Source organism: Palaemon carinicauda, unplaced genomic scaffold (genome assembly GCF_036898095.1).
Source record: "Palaemon carinicauda isolate YSFRI2023 unplaced genomic scaffold, ASM3689809v2 scaffold1166, whole genome shotgun sequence".
Classification (NCBI taxonomy): domain Eukaryota; kingdom Metazoa; phylum Arthropoda; class Malacostraca; order Decapoda; family Palaemonidae; genus Palaemon; species Palaemon carinicauda.
Window position 1 is genome coordinate 26,613 of NW_027168667.1, and position 23,388 is coordinate 50,000.

The 23,388-nt window shown below is 43.6% G+C and overlaps 1 protein-coding gene across 1 annotated transcript in view; it reads right to left on the bottom strand.

Moving 5' to 3' along the window:
* Positions 1 to 20,922, bottom strand: part of LOC137635352 (lysM and putative peptidoglycan-binding domain-containing protein 3) — a 37,423-nt gene extending 16,501 nt beyond the window's left edge. The window contains exon 1 of the mRNA XM_068367816.1: positions 20,763 to 20,922. Coding sequence (XP_068223917.1) covers positions 20,763 to 20,812 — 50 coding nt within the window. The 5' untranslated portion in view covers positions 20,813 to 20,922. The remainder of the gene's footprint in view (positions 1 to 20,762) is intronic.
* Positions 20,923 to 23,388: the final 2,466 nt, after the last annotated feature.

The following is a 23,388-nucleotide window of genomic DNA, read 5'->3' on the forward strand; positions in this document are numbered from 1 at the left end:
TGAGACAACATAGGTTCGTTGTGGTATCTAAACTTGTTACTAGAGTGATACTTGGGATGGACTTGTGGATAAAACTTGGCACAGTCACTCTAGATTTGACAAAAGGGAGGTTGCGAGTGGATTCAATAAAATTATTATTGCCCTTGAATACTGGGGAAAGGACACAATCACATAAATCATGCTCTGATGGAGTGGTGAAGCTCATTGTTAGAGCTGAGAATGCAGTTGTGATACCTCCTAGGACAGAATTATTTATATGCTGCTCAGCTGATGGGATGGTTCCAGATGAGCAGTATCTGTTGTGTCCCCGACGCCCTGAGGGTTCTCCGGTTGCCCCCCCTCATTGCTGCATCCAAGGTTCAATCAAGAAGAAAATGTATGTGAGAGTTGCAAATGTATCGGATAAAAGCGAAACTGTGCAGAGTGGAGAGGAGATCGGGGAACTATAGCCCAGTGTGTTAAGATACGATGGCAACCATAGCCTTTCAAGTTCAATTGAGGTGAAAAGAGGAAATTTCATCCTTGGAGAGTCTCTCACTTTTGAACAGAAAGAGGAAATGGACAAGGTACTTCATGAGTTCAAGAATGTTTTCTATAATGGAGGCCCACTGCCGCTGGTACAGATAGGGGTGGAACACACCATCAGAGTTAACCCAGATTCAGCACCAATAGCAAATAGACCGCGGCGGTTGTCACCTGCTTTGGAGGCAGAAGTCAAGAAGGAGCTAAGCAAACTTCAGGATATGGGCGTAATAAAGAAATCATCATGCCCTTGGGCAGCTCCTATTGTTTGCGCTCGTCGAGCTGATGGAAGCCTTCGGTTGGCTATTGATTATAGGGGAGTAAATAGCGTGTCCCAGCCAGCAACATTGCATCCAATTCCTGTCGTCGAGGATCTTCTTGATAGACTTGGTCAGGCAAAATACTTTTCAGTGCTTGATGCAAAGTCTGGATACCATCAGATGCCTCTTCGGAGGGAGGATTGTGAGGTCTCAGCCTTTGTAGTCCCATGGGGGCAGTTTGAATGGCATGGTAGAACTCCTTTTGGTCTGAAAGGGGCAGGTTATACGTTTCAACGGATGATGGCTACAATACTCAGTGATTGCAACTATACGGATGCATTGTGTTATCTCGACGACATACTGGTCTGGGGTTCAACATGGAAAGAACACATAGCAAGGCTCAGAAATGTGTTGAGCAGGATTCGTGATGCTGGGCTTGCGCTGGCCCCGAATAAGTGTAAATTTGGGGTTCGTGAAGTGGAGTATCTGGGTTCTGTGGTTGGTGATGGCATGCTTCGCATTAGTGAGCAAAGAGTTCATCAACTGAGGGATCTTCCTAGGCCTTTGACTGTCAGGCAGTTGCGTCAGGCCATTGGGGCATTTTCTTATGTGCAAAAATGGATTCCAGGGATGTCACAGACTGCTAAGCCCCTGTATGAGGCTTTGGAAAAAAACCCACACCAGAAATTGCATTGGTCGGTCGAGATGGTTGAGGCTTTTGAGAGGCTTAAAAACCAGGTAGCAAATGCTGTGGCACTCCATCTCCCTGACTATAGTAAACAGTTTGTTTTGATTACTGATGCAAGTGATGTTGGAGCAGGAGCAATGTTAGCCAACAAGTCAGCATCCAAGGAACTGTTACCAATTGCCTTTTACCACCATACATTCTCCAAATCCGAGCAGAGGTATTCAAGGACAGAAAAGGAATTACTGGCGGTTATCCTGGCGATAAAGAGATTTCGGATGTACCTCTCCTCTGCACCGTTTGATTTGATAACGGACCATCAGGCATTAAGATGGCTAAACACCTTGGATATTAGAGAAGAGAGAGGGCGTCGAGGGAGATGGATTGAAACAATTCAGCAGTTTGACATAAATCCAATTCATAAAAGTGGTCGCAGTGCTGTGATGTCCATGGCTGATTATCTGTCGAGAGTTGGTGCTGATGGAAATCTGGTATCGCATATTGCAAGTATAGCAGTAGGATCTTCTCAGCAGTGGGCCACAGTATTTGTAGATCCCAATGAAATGTTAGAAAAACAGCATTGCGATGAAGGGATCAGGGAAGTAGTGAACTTTATGAAAAATGTTATTTTTATTAGTAAAATAAATTTTTGAATATACTTACCCGATAATCATGTAGCTGTCAACTCCGTTGCCCGACAGAATTCTACGGAGGGATACGCCAGCTATCACAATACTAGAAGGGGGTGTACTCACCAGCGCCACCTGTGGCCAGGTACTACAGTACTTCTTGTTGACACCTCCTCAATTTTTCCTCGGTCCACTGGTTCTCTATGGGGAGGAAGGGAGGGTCAATTAAATCATGATTATCGGGTAAGTATATTCAAAAATTTATTTTACTAATAAAAATAACATTTTTCAATATTAAACTTACCCGATAATCATGTAGCTGATTCACACCCAGGGGGGTGGGTGAAAACCAGTGTACAAGATTAAAGGATAGCTAAGTATCCCATATTTCATATAACAGTTATCTCAAATAACAATGAAATAATAAGTACCTGGTAAGGAAGTCGACTTGAACCGTTACTCTGCCTCTTTTTTAAGTTCGTCTTCCTTACTGAGCGCAGCGTTCCTCTTGGAGGCTGAATCAACTCAAAAGGTGCTAAAGTATATAGGGCTGCAACCCCTACTAAAGGACCTCTACACAACCTCTAACCCAGGCGCTTCTCAAGAATGAATTGACCACCCGCCAAATCAAAAGGATGCGGAAGGCTTCTTAGCCTACCGTAACAACCATAAAAACAACAATAAAGTATTCAAGAGAAAGGTTAAAAAAGGTTATGGGATTAAGGGAATGTAGTGGCTGAGCCCTCACCTACTACTGCACTCGCTGCTACGAATGGTCCCAGGGTGTAGCAGTTCTCGTAAAGAGACTGGACATCTTTAAGATAAAATGATGCAAACACTGACTTGCTCCTCCAATAGGTTGCATCCATTATGCTCTGCAGAGAACGGTTTTTATTAAAGGCCATCGAAGTAGCTACGGCTCTTACTTCGTGGGTCCTTACCTTCAGCAAAGCAAGGTCTTCCTCCTTTAAGTGAGAATGGGCTTCTCTAATCAGAAGCCTTATATAATACGAAACCCCGTTCTTGGACATGGGCCTCGAAGGTTTCTTGATGGCACACCATAAGGCTTCTGACTGTCCTCGAATAGGTTTTGACCTATTAAGATAATATTTGAGAGCTCTGACAGGGCAAAGAACTCTTTCTAGCTCATTACCTACCATGTTGGAGAGGCTAGGTATATCAAACGATCTAGGCCAAGGACGCGAAGGAAGTTCATTCTTAGCTAAGAATCCGAGCTGTAAAGAACATGTTGCAGATTCGGTCGTGAAACCAATGTTCTTGCTGAAGGCATGAACCTCACTGACTCTTTTAGCTGTTGCAAGGCAGACGAGAAAAAGTCTTGAGGGTAAGGTCCTTGAAGGAAGCTGACTGGAGAGGTTCGAACCTAGGTGACATAAGGAACCTTAAGACTACGTCTAGGTTCCAGCCTGGAGTGGGTAGACGACGCTCTTTAGAAGTCTCAAAAGACTTAAGGATGTCTTGAAGGTCCTTGTTGGAAGAAAGGTCCAAACCTCTGTGGCGGAGAACTGAAGCCAACATACTCCTGTACCCTTTAATCGTAGGGGCTGAAAGGGATCTCTCATTCCTAAGATGTAAAAGGAAGTCAGCTATTTGGGTCACAGAGGTATTGGTAGAGGATACTGCATTGGCTCTACACCAGCTCCGGAAGACTTCCCACTTAGATTGGTAGACTCTACGAGTGGAAACCCTCCTTGCTCTGGCAATCGCACTGGCTGCCTCCTTCGAAAAGCCTCTAGCTCTAGCGAATCTTTCGACAGTCTGAAGGCAGTCAGCCGAAGAGCGTGGAGGTTTGGGTGCAACCTGTCTACGTGAGGTTGACGTAGAAGGTCCACTCTTAGAGGGAGAGTCCTGGGGACGTCGACCAGCCATTGAAGTACCTCTGTGAACCATTCTCTTGCAGGCCAAAGGGGAGCAACCAGCGTCAGCCGTGTCCCTTCGTGCGAGATGAACTTCTGAAGGACTTTGTTTATTATCTTGAACGGTGTAAATGCGTAAAGGTCGAGATGGGACCAGTTCAGCAGAAAAGCATCCACATGAACTGCTGCTGGGTCTGGAACTGGGGAACAGTACAACGGAAGTCTCTTGGTCATGGAGGTGGCAAACAGATCTATGGTAGGCTGACCCCACAAGGTCCAAAGTCTGTTGCACACGCTCTTGTGGAGGGTCCATTCCGTGGGAATGACCTGATCCCTTCTGCTTAGGCGATCTGCTGAGACGTTCATGTTGCCCTGAATGAACCTCGTGACTAAAGTGAGGTTTTGACTTCTTGACCAAATGAGGAGGTCCCTTGCGATCTCGTATAGGCTCCTCGAATGGGTCCCTCCTTGCTTGGAGATGTAAGCCAAGGCTGTGGTGTTGTCGGAGTTCACCTCCACCACCTTGCCTAGCAAGAGGGACTTGAAGTTCAACAGGGCTAAATGAACTGCTAGTAGCTCCTTGCAGTTGATGTGGAGCGTTCCCTGTTCCTCGTTCCACGTTCCCGAGCACTCCTGTCCGTTCAAGGTCGCGCCCCAGCCCGAGTCCGATGCATCCGAGAAGAGATGAAGATTGGGGGTCTGAATAGCCAACGATAGACCCTCCCTGAGAAGGAGCTTTGTCTTCCACCACAAGAGAGTGGTCTTCATCTCTTTGGTGACTGGGATAGAGACTGCTTCGAGAGTCAAACCCTTGTCCCAATGAGCTGCAAGATGGAATTGAAGAGGGCGGAGGTGGAGTCTCCCTAGCTCGACGAACAGGGCCAGCGATGAAAGGGTCCCTGTGAGACTCATCCACTGTCTCACCGAGCAACTGCTCCTCTTCAGCATGCTCATGATGCAATCTAGGGCTTGGCTTATCCTTGGGGCCGATGGAAAAGCCCGAAAATCCTGACTCCGAATCTCCATTCCCAGGTACACAATGGATTGGGAGGGAATGAGCTGAGACTTTTCTAGGTTGACTAACAGACCCAGTTCTTTGATTAAGTCCAAAGTCCAGTTGAGACTCTCCAGACAGCGACGACTCGTGGAGGCTCTCAACAGCCAGTCGTCTAAGTAAAGGGAGGCTCTGATGTCCGATAAGTGGAGGAATTTTGCTATATTCCTCATCAGATGCGTAAACACCATAGGAGCTGTGCTTAGGCCAAAACACAGGGCTTGGAATTGGTAGACAACCTTTCCAAAAACGAATCTCAGGAAAGGTTGGGAGTCTGGATGAATAGGAACGTGAAAGTAAGCATCTTTCAGGTCCAACGAGACCATCCAGTCCTCCTGCCTGACCGCTGCTAGGACCGACTTCGTCGTCTCCATCGTGAACGTCTGCTTGGTGACATAAGCATTGAGCGCGCTGACGTCCAGCACCGGTCTCCAACCTCCTGTCTTCTTGGCCACCAGAAAGAGACGGTTGTAGAAGCCCGGGGATTGATGGTCCCGGACTATAACCACTGCCTTCTTCTGTAAAAGGAGCGACACCTCCTGGTGCAACGCTAGCCTCTTGTCCTTTTCTTTGTAGTTGGGAGAGAGGTTGATGGGAGATGTGGTCAGAGGGGGTTTGCAGCAGAATGGTATCCTGTAACCCTCCCTCAGCCAACTGACAGACTGGGCGTCTGCACCTCTCTTTTCCCAGGCTTGCCAGAAGAAGTTGAGTCTGGCTCCTACTGCTGTCTGGAGATGAGGAGAGTCAGTTTTTTCCTTTAGAAGCCTTGGAACCTTTCCTAGACTTGCTCCTGGAAGAGTCTGGACGGGAGCTTCCTCGGCTGGGGGCTCTACCACGAAAGGGCGGAATAAACCTCGTAGCAGGAGTATCAGCCACTGGGGTGCGATAAGTCCTGGGGACTGAGGTAGCAACCTTAGTCTTACGAGCCGATGAGGCCACAAGATCATGGGTGTCCTTTTGTATCAGGGCCGCAGACAAGTCCTTAACAAGCTCTTCGGGAAAAAGGAATTTCGAGAGCGGAGCGAAAAGGAGTTGAGACCTTTGACAAGGTGTGATGCTGGAGGAAAGGAAGGTACAAAGCTGCTCCCTTTTCTTAAGAACCCCTGACACAAACATCGATGCAAGCTCGCCAGATCCGTCCCTAATGGCCTTATCCATGCAGGACATCAAGAGCATGGCAGAGTCCTTGTCCGCAGGGGAGGTCTTCTTGCTAAGGGCCCCCAGGCACCAGTCTAGGAAATTGAACATCTCAAATGCTCTAAAAACACCCTTCAGGAAGTGATCAAGGTCTGAGAAGGTCCAGCAAACCTTAGAGCGCCTCATTGCTGTTCTACGAGGAGAGTCTACCAAACTTGAGAAGTCAGCCTGGGCAGAGGCAGGTACTCCCAAGCCTGGTTCCTCTCCTGTGGCATACCAAACGCCCGCTTTAGAAGTGAGCTTAGTCGGAGGAAACATGAAGGAAGTCTTTCCAAGTTGTTGCTTAGACTGCAACCACTCCCCTAAAATCCTTAACGCTCTCTTAGAGGACCTTGCTAAGACAAGCTTAGTATACGTGGCGGAGAGCGGGGGATAGCAGAGACAAAGTGGTCTGGGTATACCTCTCTGAAAAGAGCCAAGACCTTACGAAAGTCAATAGGAGGCGGAGAAGACTTGGATTCATCCACGTCTGATGAGGGATCCAGGTGTGCAGCCTCATCATCAGAAACCTCATCACCAGAATGTAGCGAAGAGATAGGTAAGGTATGCTGAACAGCAGAATCAGCACGGGCTGGAACAAAAATACTTGTGGTTTCCTCCTCAAGTCTCTGTTGAGGGAACACCTGAGGCTCAGGCTGCAAAGGCTGATCCAAAGAAGTAGCAGAAGGTAGGCACATGGATGGAGGGGGCTGACTCCTGGCATGAGTGTCTGAACTCAAGAGTTGCGCTTGCTGTGTGGTTGGTGGATGCGCAGTAGCAGGTTCCTGAGGAACGAGTTGAGGTTCCTGAGGTGTGAGCTGTGAGCGATGAGGTAGTGGCTGCGCAGAACGCAGTAATTGTCTCGCGAGTTGAGGTTCCTGAGGCGCAAGGCTAAGGTGTTGAGGTGCTTGCCTTGAGGAGGGTTGAGGTCGCTGCAGCGAGAGCTGAGGAGTCTGACTTATGGATGGGAGAGGTTGTTGTACCTCAAGAGAGTGTTGCCTCACTGGTGGAACTGCAAGTGGAAGCGGAGGAAGTAAGGTATAAGCTTCCTGTTCCCATTGCTGAGGTTGCCTTAAGGAAGGCGGAGGGAGCTGCACACCACTGGAAACAGTCAACTCAGAACGTGGTAAGGTATCCTGAGGAGCCTCAACATCGTACGCCTGGCAGGCAGTGCTGCGGTTAGGCGGAGCGATCGCAGGAGGAGGTGTAACCTTCTCAGCCTGACAATCACGCATCAAGACCGCAAGTTGTGACTGCATGGACTGCAGTAGAGTCAACTTGGGGTCGGCAGACACTAAGGTCTGCTGAGGTAAAGCCTTAACAGCAGAGATCTGTTGCGGCAGAACCTTACTCCTCTTAGGAGGAGTGCATTCAACTGATGACTGCGGCGAGTCAGAGCTGATCCAATGACTGCAGCCAGGTTGAGCTCTTGAGGTCTGGACTCTGCGCTTGAGTGGTCTTGAGACCTGAGTCCAACGTTTCTTCCCTGACAATTCTTCAGCAGACGAGTAAAAGACGGGCTCAATCGTCTGCAGGTGGGAGTGACGGTCTCTGGAAGACACGCCCGCAACCACCGAGGATACTTCTGTGCGCCGATCAAGGCCTGCCGAACCCTTTTGCCCTTCGACATTGCTTCTCCCCTGGGCTTGGGAGCTTGCAAGAGGTCCCGGACTGGGAGGACGACTGGCACGCACAGAAGTACCCTCACGCACCACACTGACACTGACACTAGCACTTGGCACTGCACTGACACTAGCACTCGTCACAGCACTGGCACTAATACCACCCACTGCACTCTTGACCTTAAGTTCCTTGACTTCGGCCATAAGAGACTTATGATCACTAACCACTGACTCTACTTTGTCACCTAAAGCCTGAATGGCACGCAAAACAACAGACATATCAGGTTGAGGGCAAATAGTAGGTTCGGGGGTAGCCACTACAGGGGGAGGAAAAGGTAGGGGATCATGAGGTGAGGAACAAAGTGAAGAGCGAGAAGAACTCCTCCTAACTCTCTCTCTCTCTAACTTGGTTGAATACTTAAGAAATCGGACAAAATCAAGTTCCGAAAGTCCGGCGCATTCCTCACATCGATCTTCTAACTGACAGGGCCTTTCCCTACAGTCAGAACAAGCGGTGTGAGGATCTACCGAGGCCTTCGGAATACGCCTATTACAAGACCTACATCGTCTATGGGGTGGGGCTTGTGAAATGTCAGACATCTTGAATCAAAAGAGTTAGCCAAGTGGGGATTCCAAATCAAGCAAAAAGATCGTTAACCGTTAATCAGGACTAAATAATAGCTATCTAAGCTAATATAGAAGTTTTCCAGTAAAGCGACAGCCGAAATCTGAGAGAAATACTTCACCAAAAGCCGTGAAAATACTCCAAGATCATAAGCGTATCCCAGAACGTCTTGCCGGAAGCACGACAGAGGAAAAATTGAGGAGGTGTCAACAAGAAGTACTGTAGTACCTGGCCACAGGTGGCGCTGGTGAGTACACCCCCTTCTAGTATTGTGATAGCTGGCGTATCCCTCCGTAGAATTCTGTCGGGCAACGGAGTTGACAGCTACATGATTATCGGGTAAGTTTAATATTGAAAAATACGAGTTCACCGGGGTGTGTGTCAGAGGAGAATGAGCTTGCCAAATATGGTAACCGTTTGGGTATTACTAAAAATGGAATTCTGTGTTATATAAATTATAAAGGAAGACGCTCACAAGAACATCCCTATGGCGTGAAAGAAGAGTGGTTACCTGTAATACCTAAAGATATGAGACTCTATGCACTTCAAATGATTCATGACAGTCCAATGAGTGGTCACATGGGTCGTGATCGAACATGGGAAAGAGCTCGGAAGAGTTTCTGGTGGCCTCGCATGAAGGCAGATGTCCATGCACATGTCAGTAAATGTGAAGCATGTGGGAGTAACAAAAGATCGAAGCATCCAGGGAAGGCCCCTTTTCAGAACCGCGAGCTCCCGGAATATATGAATGAACAGGAGCAAGTTGATTTCATGGGTCCGTTTCCCATTTCATCCTCACATCCATATCGTTATATCCTTCAAATGCAAGATATTTTGACTCGCTATGTTGTTTTGGTACCTCTTGAGGATTGTTCAGCAAAAACAGCAGTGGATACTCTAGTTGAAAGATGGATTTGCATGTTTGGGGTGCCCCGTGTCATAATGTCGGACAGAGGATCACATTTTACGGCTGATATCTTCAAGGCAATGTGTAACATGTTTGGTATTAAGCAGGACTTTGGTTCTCCTTACCATCCAAGAAGTCAGGCCCAGGTAGAACGTCAAAATCAATTATTAGACAACGTTCGTTGCATGTGTCACAATAATATGGATCTTTGGCCTGAAATGATACCCAGGGTACAGTTCTCTCACAATAAAGCTGTAAATACTACGACTACATTTACTCCACATGAGCTCGTCTATGGGACTCCGGCTCGACGTCCAGAGGAGGTTCTAAAAAAGGAAACTTCCAAAGATGAGGATTATCAACCGGACTATTTGGGTAATGCAGCAATCGCAGAAAGATTTGTGAGAGAGAAAGTAGATAAAATTGAGAAAACTATTAAGGTCGCACGGAACAAGACTGCAATGGCACAACAGATTAGGAATAACCAGCGGAAGTCTTACGGCAAAGCTTTCAAAGTTGGAGATTTGGTTCGATTGAAGTTATCGACAGCTGAGAGACGCCGTTGTGGAGGTGGTAAACTTGCACCATATCTTTCGAAGAAATATAGAGTTATAGAAATACTTCATGGTGGCTGGACGTATAAGTTAACCCAAGCAGAGACAATAACAGACGAAGTAAAGATAAGACATTTTGACGAACTGGAGAAGGCCCCTGTAAGCAATTATTCTTGGGAAACCGCATTGGCTGATCTTTCAGATGAAGAAGTCATCAGAATAGAGTCAGGGATTGGAAGTAGTTCAGGAGGAATACGTCGGTCTACTCGGGAGCGCCATCCCCCAAGTCGTTTGCAAGTAGATCCCAGTAAAAGATCCTATGAATCGGAAGAGGAGGAATTCTGGGATGAATGTTCTAACAGCGAGAATGAGTTAGAAGACGATCAGAATTGCTTATGGCAATAATACTCGTCTTGATAAATGCAACCTGTTAAATAGCAATTATTTATTTTATGTTATTTTATTCTTGTATTATTTAGTAAATTTATTTTGTTTATATTCCCGATTTATTCATATATTGTCTTATAAATAAGAAGGGGAGTGAGATAGTTTGTATACTTAACTGTCTAACTATTGTTATTCTCCGAAGTAATATTCATATAGCTGTTAAGCTAATTATTGCTGTAATAGTTCTTAACTGCTATTGCTGTTAACTATCATAATCATTGTTTACTTCCTGTATATACTATTCTCAGTATTCAGTACTGAACTGTGTCTTGCACCGTGAGTTTTGAATAATAAATACTGAAAGGAACCGCTGTGTTTGTCAAACCATGACTCTTGTAGTAGATCCCACATACCTAAATTGTTCCACCAGAATATAGTATTAACTGCCAAATAGAACAATTTGAACCAAATTAAATAAATCGTGCTTCAACGTAACTATAGAGACCAGAAAAAAAATTGTGAAAGGCAGGAATGCATCGGTAGAATTATTGTGTATAATATTTGCCCTTGCTGAGAGGGGAGCAAACCAGTATTTCTTTCACCACTCAACGCAGATATTACATGGAGAAACTAGAGGGGCACTCAGTAAAGCGCAGACCTCAGATGAGGCAGCTTATTACTCAACCTTGACCTTAAGCTCATATATTAATTAGCGGAGATTTTCACATACTCAAATATGAACCACGTTTAGAGTCTCTGTGATAACGATGTCCAAACTTATGGCTGATTACGTAAAATGTTATTTTTATAATAAAATAAATTTTTGAATATACTTACCCGGTGATTATATAAGCTGCAGCTTTGCTGCTCGACAGAAAACTCTACGTTAAAAATCCGCCAGCGATCGCTATGCAGGTAGGGGGTGTACTTCAACAGCGCCATCTGTCGTGCAGGTACTCAGTACTCAATGTAAACACAGAACTCAATTTTCTCCTCGGTCCACTGCGTCTCTATTGGGGAGGAAGGGAGGGTCCTTTAATATATAATCACCGGGTAAGTATATTCAAAAATTTATTTTATTATAAAAATAACATTTTTCAATATTAAACTTAGCCGGTGATTATATAAGCTGATTCACACCCAGGGGGGTGGGTAGAAACCAGCAATAATTGTTTACATTATTATGAGCTAAGGATTTTTTATTTCATTTTAGCAGTTGTCAAAATAACAAACATAAAATAAATAAGTACCTGGTAAGGAAGTCGACTTGAACAATTACTCTGCCTTTTTAAGAACGTCTTCCTTACGGAGCCTCGCGATCCTCTTAGGATGCTGAGCGACCCCTAGGAGCTGAAGTATCAAGGGTTGCAACCCATACTACAGGACCTCATCAAAACCTCTAATCTAGGCGCTTCTCAAGAAAAGAATTTGACCACCCGCCAAATCAACCAGGATGCGAAAGGCTTCTTAGCCTTCCAGACAACCCAAAAACAACAATAAAAAACATTTCAAGAGAAAGATTAAAAAGGTTATGGAATTATGGGAATGTAGTGGTTGAGCCCTCACCCACTACTGCACTTGCTGCTACGAATGGTCCCAGGGTGTAGCAGTTCTCGTAAAGAGACTGGACATCTTTAAGATAAAAAGACGCGAACACTGACTTGCTTCTCCAATAGGTTGCGTCCATTATACTCTGCAGAGATCTATTTTGTTTAAAGGCCACTGAAGTTGCGACAGCTCTAACTTCATGTGTCCTTACCTTCAGCAAAGCTTGGTCTTCCTCACTCAGATGGGAATGAGCTTCTCGTATTAACAGTCTGATATAATAGGATAAGGCATTCTTTGACATAGGCAAAGAAGGTTTCTTAATAGAACACCATAAAGCTTCTGACTGTCCTCGTAAAGGTTTAGTTCGTCTTAAATAGAACTTAAGAGCTCTAACGGGGCATAAGACTCTTTCTAGTTCATTTCCAACCATATTAGAAAGGCTTGGAATATCGAACGATTTCGGCCAAGGACGAGAAGGTAGCTCGTTTTTGGCTAGAAAACCAAGCTGTAAAGAACATGTAGCCGTTTCAGATGAAAATCCGATGTTCCTGCTGAAGGCGTGAATCTCACTGACTCTTTTAGCTGTGGCTAAGCAAACCAGGAAAAGTGTCTTTAAAGTGAGATCTTTAAAGGAGGCTGATTGTAGTGGCTCGAACCTTTCTGACATAAGGAATCTTAGTACCACGTCTAAATTCCAACCAGGTGTAGCCAAACGACGCTCCTTTGTGGTCTCAAAAGACTTAAGGAGGTCCTGTAGATCTTTGTTGTTGGAAAGATCTAAGCCTCTGTGACGGAAGACTGATGCCAACATGCTTCTGTAACCCTTGATGGTGGGAGCTGAAAGAGATCTTTCTTTCCTCAGGTATAAGAGGAAGTCAGCTATTTGGGTTACAGAGGTACTGGTCGAGGATACTGATACTGACTTGCACCAGTTTCGGAAGACTTCCCACTTCGACTGGTAGACTCTAAGAGTGGATGTCCAACTTGCTCTAGCAATCGCCCTGGCTGCCTCCTTCGAAAAGCCTCTAGTTCTTGAGAGTCTTTCGATAGTCTGAAGGCAGTCAGACGAAGAGCGTGGAGGCCTTGGTGTACCTTCTTTACGTGTGGCTGACGTAGAAGGTCCACCCTTAGAGGAAGAGTTCTGGGAACGTCCACTAGCCATTGAAGTACCTCGGTGAACCATTCTCTCGCGGGCCAGAGGGGAGCAACTAACGTCAACCTTGTCCCTTCGTGAGAGGCGAACTTCTGCAGTACCTTGTTGACAATCTTGAACGGGGGGAATGCATATAGGTCTAGATGTGACCAATCCAGTAGAAAGGCATCTATATGAACTGCTGCTGGGTCCGGGATTGGTGAGCAATATATTGGGAGCCTCTTGGTCATCGAGGTTGCGAAGAGATCTATGGCAGGCTGGCCCCATGTGGCCCACAGTCTCTTGCACACATCCTTGTGTAGGGTCCATTCTGTTGGAATGATTTGTCCCTTCCGACTGAGGCAATCTGCCATGACATTCAAGTTGCCTTGGATGAACCTCGTTACTAGAGAAAGGTTCAGATCTTTTGACCAGGTGAGGAGGTCCCTTGCGATCTCGTACAACGTCATAGAATGGGTCCCTCCTTGCTTGGAGATGTACGCCAAAGCCGTGGTGTTGTCCGAGTTCACCTCCACCACTTTGCCTTGAAGGAGGGACTTGAAGCTTTTCAAGGCCAGATGAACTGCCAGTAGCTCCTTGCAGTTGATATGTAACGTTCTTTGACTCGAGTTCCAAGTTCCCGAGCATTCCCGACCGTCTAATGTCGCACCCCAGCCCGTGTCCGATGCGTCCGAGAAGAGAACGTGGTTGGGAGTCTGAACAGCCAGGGGCAGACCCTCTCTGAGGCTGATACTGTCCTTCCACCAAGTCAGGGACGACTTCATCTTCTCGGAAATGGGGATCGAGACCGCTTCTAGCGTCTTGTCCTTTTTCCAGTAAACAGCTAGGTGAAATTGAAGGGGACGGAGGTGTAGTCTTCCTAACGAAACGAACTGTTCCAGGGATGATAGTGTCCCTATCAGACTCATCCACTGTCTGACTGAACATCGTTCCTTCTTCAGCATGTTCTGGATGCATACCTGGGCTTGACTTGTTCTGGGGGCCGACGGAAAAGCCCGAAAAGCTTGACTGTGAATCTCCATCCCTAAATACACGATAGTTTGGGATGGGACCAGTTGAGACTTTTCCATATTGACCAGGAGACCCAATTCCTTGATCAGATCTAGAGTCCACTTTAGATTCTCCAGACAGCGACGACTGGAAGAAGCTCTTAGAAGCCAGTCGTCCAAATAGAGGGAGGCTCTGATGTCCGCTAAATGAAGGAATTTGGCTATATTCCTCATCAGCCTCGTAAACACAAGAGGAGCTGTGCTTAGGCCAAAGCACAGGGCTTGAAATTGGTAGACAACCTTTTCGTAAACGAATCTCAGAAAAGGTTGGGAGTCTGGGTGGATGGGGACGTGAAAGTATGCGTCCCTTAGGTCTAAAGAGACCATCCAGTCTTCCTTTCTGACCGCTGCTAGAACGGACTTTGTGGTCTCCATGGCGAACGTCTGCTTTGTGACAAAGACATTCAGCACACTGACGTCTAGCACCGGCCTCCACCCTCCTGTCTTCTTTACCACTAAGAAGAGACGGTTGTAGAAGCCCGGGGATTGATGGTCCCGGACTTTGACTACCACTCCCTTTTCTAGTAAGAGAGACACCTCCTGCTTCAAAGCTCGTCTCTTGTCTTCCTCTCTGTACCTGGGAGAGAGATCGATGGGAGACGTTGCTAGAGGGGGTTTTCGTACAAACGGGATCTTGTACCCTTCTCTGAGCAACTTCACAGATTGTGCATCTGCGCCTCTTTTCTCCCAGGTCTGCCAGAAGTTCTTGAGTCTGGCTCCCACTGCTGTCTGAAGAAGGTGGCAGTCAGACTCTGCCTTTAAAGGACTTGGTACCTTTCTTCTTCCCACGTCTCCCTTCGGCACGAGCACCTCCTCTGCTGGAGGCTCTGCCACGAAAGGGCGGAATGAATCTGGACGCTGGAGTGTCCATCCTGGGTCTTGACAAGGTAGGCAAAGGGGTGGCTTTGCGGGCAGAGGACGCAACCAGGTCATGGGTGTCCTTCTGAATCAAAGAGGCAGCAATCTCCTTAATCAAGTCCTCTGGAAAAAGGCACTTTGAGAGAGGAGCAAAAAGAAGTTCTGATCTTTGACACGGTGTTACTCCAGCTGACAGGAAAGAGCAAAGGTTCTCCCGTTTCTTGAGGACCCCGGATACGAACGAAGCCGCAAGCTCACTAGATCCGTCACGTATGGCCTTGTCCATGCAGGACATTATGAGCAAGGAAGATTCCTTGTCAGACGGGGAGATCTTCCTGCTCAAAGCTCCCAGACACCAGTCCAAAAAGTTAAAGACCTCGAAGGCTCTAAATACTCCTTTCAACAGATGGTCTAGGTCCGAAGGAGACCAGCATATCTTAGAGCGTCTCATGGCTAGCCTGCGGGGAGAGTCTACCAGACTTGAGAAGTCGCCCTGGGCAGAGGCAGGAACTCCCAAGCCGAGAACTTCTCCCGTGGCATACCAGACGCTCGATCTGGAAGAGAGTTTCGCAGGGGGAAACGTAAAGGCTGTCTTCCCTAGGTTCTTTTTGGACTGCATCCAATCTCCTAAAACTCGTAAAGCTCTCTTGGACGAGCGGGCGAGGACGAGTTTCGTAAAGGCAGGCGCGGATGACTGCGTACCTAAAGCAAACTCTGACGGAGGAGAGCGTGGAGCCGCAGACACAAACTGGTCCGGATACATCTCTTTGAACAGAGCAAGAACTTTTCTAAAGTCCAAAGAGGGTTGCGTGGTCTTGGGTTCGTCAAGGTCCGAATGTGGGTCATCAATGTGTGCCGCGTCGTCATCATCAGAGAGTCCATCATCCGAGAATTGAGGAGGTAGCGGCAAAGGAGTAGGAATCGGCTGGTCAGCTGAGTCCGGTAGCACGGGTGCACGCGTGACTGAACCGGACGCAACGTCATGGAACTGTTGCCCAGTCTGTGAACTGGCAACAACCATAGCAGCGCGGGGACGCATAGCGTCTACTCCAGACTGTCTAGTCTGATGTGGGCGAGCAGAGGTAACCACACTGGGTTGCGGAGGTTGACGCACCGCGTCAAAACAAAACAACTTAGACTGTTGTTGTACCTCGCGAACGTCAACGGAAGGTTCCGTGCGTCGCTGAACGTCAACATGCGGCTGGCAGGGTACACTGGAACGCATGGGTGGCGGGACTCTCTCAGCTGGAGTGCGGCAGAAGGTCGCCTCAGCGTCCACAGGACGCACAACCGTGGGTGGTTGTAGGCAAGAGGTTGGTGCAGCGTCAACCTTCTCCGCACGAAAGTCCTGCATCAATGACGTTAACTGATACTGCATGGTCTGCAGCAAAGGCCACTTAGGGTCTACAGGAGCAGGTGCGGCAACAGACGGTGTGACTGCCTGAGGCGGTACCGCTTTGCCTCTCTTAGGAGGTGAGCAGTCGTCGGAAGACTGCAGCGAGTCCGAACTGACCCAGTGGCTACAACTGGGCCGTTGGACTTGCGCGGAAGGGACCGACTTGCGCTTAAGAGGCCGCGAGACCTTGGTCCATGGTTTCTTACGAGAAACCTCTTCCGCAGACGAGGAATAAATGGGCTCTCTCGTCTTTGTGTGGGTGGGGCGATCTTGGGTAGATACGCCCGAAACCACGGAGGGAACGTCTGTTCGCTGATTAAAGCCTCTCGAACCCTTTGGTCGTACGACATTGCTTCTCCCCTGGACTTGGGAGCTTGCAAGAGGTCCCGGACTGGGAGGACGACAGGCACGAACAGACGAACCCTCAAGCGCAACACTATCCACAACACTATCACTCACTTTATCACTACCCACTGCACTCTTACACTTCAGCTCCTTGACGTCTGCCATGAGCTGGTTACGGTCACTAGCCAAGGACTCGACTCTCTCACCCAGAGCTTGGATGGCACGCATCATATCTGCCATCGAAGGTTCTTGAGTGCTAGAAGGGGGATCAGGAGCAACCACTACAGGGGAAGGAATAGGTTGTGGGGCATGAGGAGAGGAAAATTCAACGGAGCGAGATGAACTTCTCCTGACTCTATCTCTCTCTAGCCTACGTGTATATTTCTGGAATTCGATAAAATCGAATTCCGAAAGCCCAACGCATTCCTCACATCGATCTTCCAATTGGCAGGTTTTATCCCGACAATTGGAACAAACGGTGTGAGGATCGATAGAGGCCTTCGGAAGACGCCTTGAACAGTCCCTAGCATTACACTTCCTGAATTTAGGGACTTGAGAAAGGTCAGCCATTTTGAATTAGTCAAAGGGGAATTCAAAAACTATCCAAAGTCATCAACAAATAATCCGATATCAACAAAAGAATGCAAGGATGTATTGAAGATAAAGCCTGCAAAGCGAAAGCTCTAAACTAGAAACGTGTACTTCACCAAAAAGTTGTGAAAACCAATCCAGTTAGCAACAGCGAATTAGTAGGTCTTGCCGGTGGCACGACAACGAGAAAATTGAGTTCTGTGTTTACATTGAGTACTGAGTACCTGCACGACAGATGGCGCTGTTGAAGTACACCCCCTACCTGCATAGCGATCGCTGGCGGATTTTTAACGTAGAGTTTTCTGTCGAGCAGCAGAGCTGCAGCTTATATAATCACCGGCTAAGTTTAATATTGAAAATTGGACATTTAGCTTGACCGTGACCTTGAAAATTTTAACAATTTCCAGCTTTTTACAAAACAGTCAATCCCTGCAAGTTTCATTACTCTACAATTAAAATTCTGGCCAGGAAGCTGTTCACAAACAAACACACAACCTCCTTCCAACTTCATGGGCGGAGGGATAAACTGTGCTGTTCCTCCACAATGCTACCCTTAGAAATCCTTCCAGGGCCATGATCCTTATCCATGACCATCTACAGGGCCTCCATAAGGGCATCAATAATAGATGATATGAGAAAGGAATCTTTGGCATTCTTCGGAAAAAGTCTTGTAGGATTCTTTTACATCAAAGAACAAATTCTTGCCTAACCCAAGACCTCAGAAGTTCTACAAATATATATTTTAGGGCCCTTGCTGGGAAAATGATCCACCCTGCTATGTCTTTACCTATAACAGCCCCTCCTCAAGACTTTTGTCCAGAAATCCCTCTTGGCCCTAAACTCTGGTGGTTAAGATGGCAGTAAAGATAGAATTAGTTTAATTTACTTTAAGGGCTGCTTTTCTGGTCCCATAGAGCAGAGGAACCCTACTCTCTACAGGACCTCCACAGTCATTTTATCATGTTCGTTCGAAAGCATTTAATATTTCACATCTCATAACGCTCGTTTACTGTCAAATCCATACTACCGAAGCACTTAGAGAACAAGAAAGTCTTCAGTTTCCTCTTGAAAGCCTAATATCTTCAGTCTTTCGGATGTCTGATGGGAACTTATTATAGTGTCCCAGGACCGCATATTTAAAGGCTCTAGAGCCTACAGAGGACATATATCATGTGAAACCCTCTGTATCTATTCTCCTGTCAACACGATCTGTTGGCTGCACAATATGAAGCAATTCTCTTAGATATTTTGGATGTTCAGTTTTGATAACTTGATGGGGTACTGTACATATTGTATTCTAAACCCAATTCTCACTTTAATAGGCAGCCAATGTAAATCAATTAGTAGAAGAGTGATCCTTTCTCAGGGTGGGACACCTTTTACCAGTCTTGCTCCTCTGTTTATTATGTTTTGTAATTCAAGTTGCAGTTTTGGTACACTGTAATAGATGGAGTTTCAGTTGTTAATCCTGTCAATAACACAGTTTATCACATTTCTTTACCCAACCCTGTTAGCTGTAAAGCTTATCTTAACCAAAATACATGCTGTACACGGTAGCATCAAGTATGAGAGGGCCTGTGTAGTATCACATCATTCTCTGACCTCTTCAGCCATGTTAATCTTTGAGCTACAGTATACCATTTTGGGTTTCTTTCCCATAAAAGGTTAGACTGTATTTTACCATAGAATAATCAGAATTGCAATAAAAATGGCTCAAGTGCAATAAATTCCGAGTTACGTGGCAATAAAAACTAAGTAAGCGGGCATAGGTGGTCATCAAAATAACTATAAAAGTTACGATCCGAAGTTTCTTGCATTTTCTTCCACAATAAATTACCTATCAACCGGGTTTTTATTTTCTCCAACATGACACAGAAAATCTTCCATATATTGCAAAAGAAAATTATTGCATAATAAAAAAAATTTCTAAGCATGAAAACAGCGACAGCTAGAATTTAAGCTTTTTCTAGCCTAAGCCTCTTTTACACTAAGAAGCAATTTTTATATTTTTAATGGTTGGAAAAAAAAAAACTTGACTACGTCACGTTAGTCAATTGGTTGCCAGAGTTAATCTGTGCAATCCTCAGTGGGAGATGGGGGCAGGCCCTAGGCATACGGTAGAGTAACAATTAGTATCAAGTTAATTTTTGTGTTATCTATGACTTGTAACACCCTTGGCCAGGTTTGGTGGGGGGGGGGGAGGGGAGTCCCTGGTTTTGGTAAGGGGGGGTCACTGGTCAGATTTTGGTGGGGCGGTCAGGTTTAGTAGGGGGGAGTTCCTGGTCAGGTTAGGTTAGAGAAGTATCCAGTCAGTTAAGTCTCAGCATACTCAACTAGGTTAGGTTAGAATACAGCACTGAATTTTTTGTAACTTCTTCCTCTCTAAGTTAGATTAGGGTAAGTTCAAGAAGGGATTGCCTGTAATACTACTATTATTATCATTATTATTACTTGCTAAGCTACAACCCTAGTTGGAAAAGCAGGATGCTATAAGCCCAGGCGCTCTAACAGGGAAAATAGCCCAGTGAGGAAAGGAAACAAGAAAAAAATAATTCAAAGAACAGTAACATTAAAATAAATATTTCCTATTTAAAAACTATAAAAACTTTATCAAAACACGAGGAGGAGAAAAAAGCGCACGGCGGAGCAAAAACCAATAGATTTCTAAGAAAATACGCCCTTTCTTAGAAGGCTTAACGAGTTTTCGGTTTATTTGCTGATGACATGAAGCTCAAATTCAGTGAAAAAATAATTTTTATTTGTTCAAACTGTTGTTCCATCCATAACTATAATTTTACCCCATCCTCATACTTAAACCCTTGAGTATTTTCCACATTTTTCCTGATGACAAACATGAATGATATACTTTTCCAACAAAATTATTGAGCGATTTCTATCCGCCATTTCAGATGAGAGCGTATTTTTTTCGGTAAAACCATTTTTTCTATAAGAAAAAGTAGTTTTTTTAACTAGGTTATATTGCCCTGTAATACACTACAATAATACCGATTGATAAACATACGAGTAGGAGATGGGAATCATAGAAAAAAGTGGTTTGTCATCAAAATTAAAAGTGAAATTACTGAAAAACACTAATTTATAGTTCACGTATTGGTAATTTTGTCGTATTTGCCAAGAAAATAAACATATTACCATGATCAATTTATTGAAACCAGTTATATAGCATAGGCATATTGAGACCACCCATGGTTATATAATTATATTTCATAAATTAAATATTAAAAATAGTTAAAAACAAGTAATTAATGCGAAAAATAGCCCTATCTACATTAGCCTATCTCAGGCCAGCCGTATATAACACATCCCTACCCTATGACAGAACTATCTCGTGATACCTGTGAAAACTATTATATAATTAGATTTCATCCCTAAAATATTAAAAATAATAAAAAAATAAGTAATTAATGAATAAAATAACCATACCTAAAGAAAACCCATTAGCGTATCTCAGGCCTACCGTATATAACACATCCCTACCTTATGACAGAACTATCTTATATTACCTGTGGGAAGTGGCCAGTCCAGCACGTCCATTTTTGAACGGAGAAGTCATTTTTCAATTGCACATCACTTCAGCTTCAGTAAAAAGACGAGGCACAATCGGTAAAAATACTCAGATCTCATATGAAGATTTTTTGACAACTTTCTTCCCCTACCCAGGGTTGCAAGATTATTTCTATGGATTATCGTACATGAACCTTAAAATTGTCGTTTTTCAACCGAAATTGTCGTACAGTTTCAATTTAATTATTGAGTTACACGATTGACTTATTCCAATATATTTTAGTATAATTGCTTAATTAAACACACACACATAATTATATTTATATACCTAAGAAATGTATCGTAAATCGTACTGGATCCGTTTACCGACCAACATTTTCGTACAGTTTCAATATAATTATTAAGCAGTTGATTGACTAATTCCAATATATTTTAGTATAATTGTTCAATTAAACACACACACATAATTATATTTATATATCTAAGAAATATATCGTAAATCCTATTGGACCTACCTTAAAATTGTCGTTTTTCAAACAAAATTATCGTACAGTTTCAATTTAATTATTGAGTTATACGATTGACTTATTCCAATATATTTTAGTATATTTTTCTAATTACACACACATATATTTATATACCTAAGAAATGTATCGTAAATCGTACTGGATCTAAACTAATCGTACATATACGTTTTCCGACCAACATTTTCGTACAATTTCAATAGAATTATTAAGCAGTTGTTTGACTTATTCCAATATATTTTAGTATAATTGTTTAATTAAACACACACACATAATTATATTTATATACCTAAGAAATGTATCGTAAATGCTATTGGACCTACAATAACCGTACATTCGTACACAGTTTCAATATAATTATTATGGAGTTACATGATTGAATTATTTTAAAACGTTTTAGTATAATTGTTTAATTAAACACACACACACACATATATCTATATACCTAAGGTATGTATCGTAAATCCTATTGGACATAAAATAATCGTACATATACGATAATTATCGTACGAATGGCACCCCTGCCCCTAGCTGAAAGAAAAACAGCGTTCGATTCTACCTTCTCTTATGAGTGCCAGCGTGTAAGGTTTCTTAAATCGCTATTATTTAGTTCTTTTAGTTACGATTAATTTGTTTTTTAAATATTTTCTTAATTAAAATTACTATTTTTATTAATATATTTACTTTTGATTTCTTTAGAAATGGCTATAGTTTGAATTCACCAGTTTTATCATTTCAATATTTCGTCTAAATATTGGGTCAGTTATTTCCTAAAATACAATTTCGTAATATTTTATTTTATATATATATAACTTGACCTTCCTAGTCGTACCAACTCGATTTATTATATATATTCACAATTACCTGTATTTTCCCACAACAATTTCTTATTTAGTATTGTGCAAAATATTTCTAATTGCAAAATTCTCTTAGGTAAAATATCAATCTAAATACTTATATTGAGTCTAAATTCTTCGATATATTTAAATGTTTGAAAAAACTTTTCTAGATTTTGCTATAGAAACATTTTTATTATTCCAAGCAAACAAAATTTATAATATGGAATATTTACATATAACCAGATTACATTTAGGACAAATAAATTACAGTATTTTAGGTTTATAAGTACTTTTTAATCGTTTGATATTTTTAATTATCTATTAATAAAATTTCGAAAATAACCATATATAATAGAAAACAAAATACGCTCGTAATAAATGACACAACAAAATAATAAATGACACAACAAAATAATAAATGACATAACAAAATAATAAATGACATAACAAAAACAAGACTTGACTTTATAAACAAATGACAGTCGTCCTCTTGAGTCATCTATAACATGGAGTATAAATCTATCTTGAGATCTCATTTATACAAATTGCAAGTGGAAATTCTGTGGAATCTCACTGCGTGGAAGCTACTTATAAACATTCACAGATGTGTAAGTGGTTACACAGGATGATTGTGTAAATAACAAGTGTTAGTAACATATATGACAAAATGAGGGTGTACATACTGATTATATCTCAATGTATGCCTGAACATTTAGTTATTTTCTATAAATTATTAAATTTAAATTGAGATTTTTGATAAGTACTGTACATATATACATACATACACACACATATATACTGTGTAAGTGGTTACACAGGATAATTGTGTAAATAACAAGTGTTAGTAACATATATGACAAAATGAGGGTGTGCGTACTGTACTGCATATATCAATGTATGCCTGAACATTTAGTTATTTTTCTATAAATTATTAATTTTAAATTGAGATTTTTGATAAGTACTGTACATATATACATACATACACACACATATATACTGTGTATATATATATATATATATATATATATATATATATATATATATATATATATATATATATGTGTGTGTGTGTGTGTGTGTGTGTGACAGATAATAGATAGCCATTAAGAATAACAGAATGGGTTTGTAAAGATTGCAAAAGAAGTAGGAGAAGGAAGAAAAGACGATGGACTGACGAGCTAGGAAAATCTGACAGGTATACATTGGCATAGAAAGACCACAAACAGACAGGCGTGGAATGGCATGTCTGGGGCCTTTGTCTT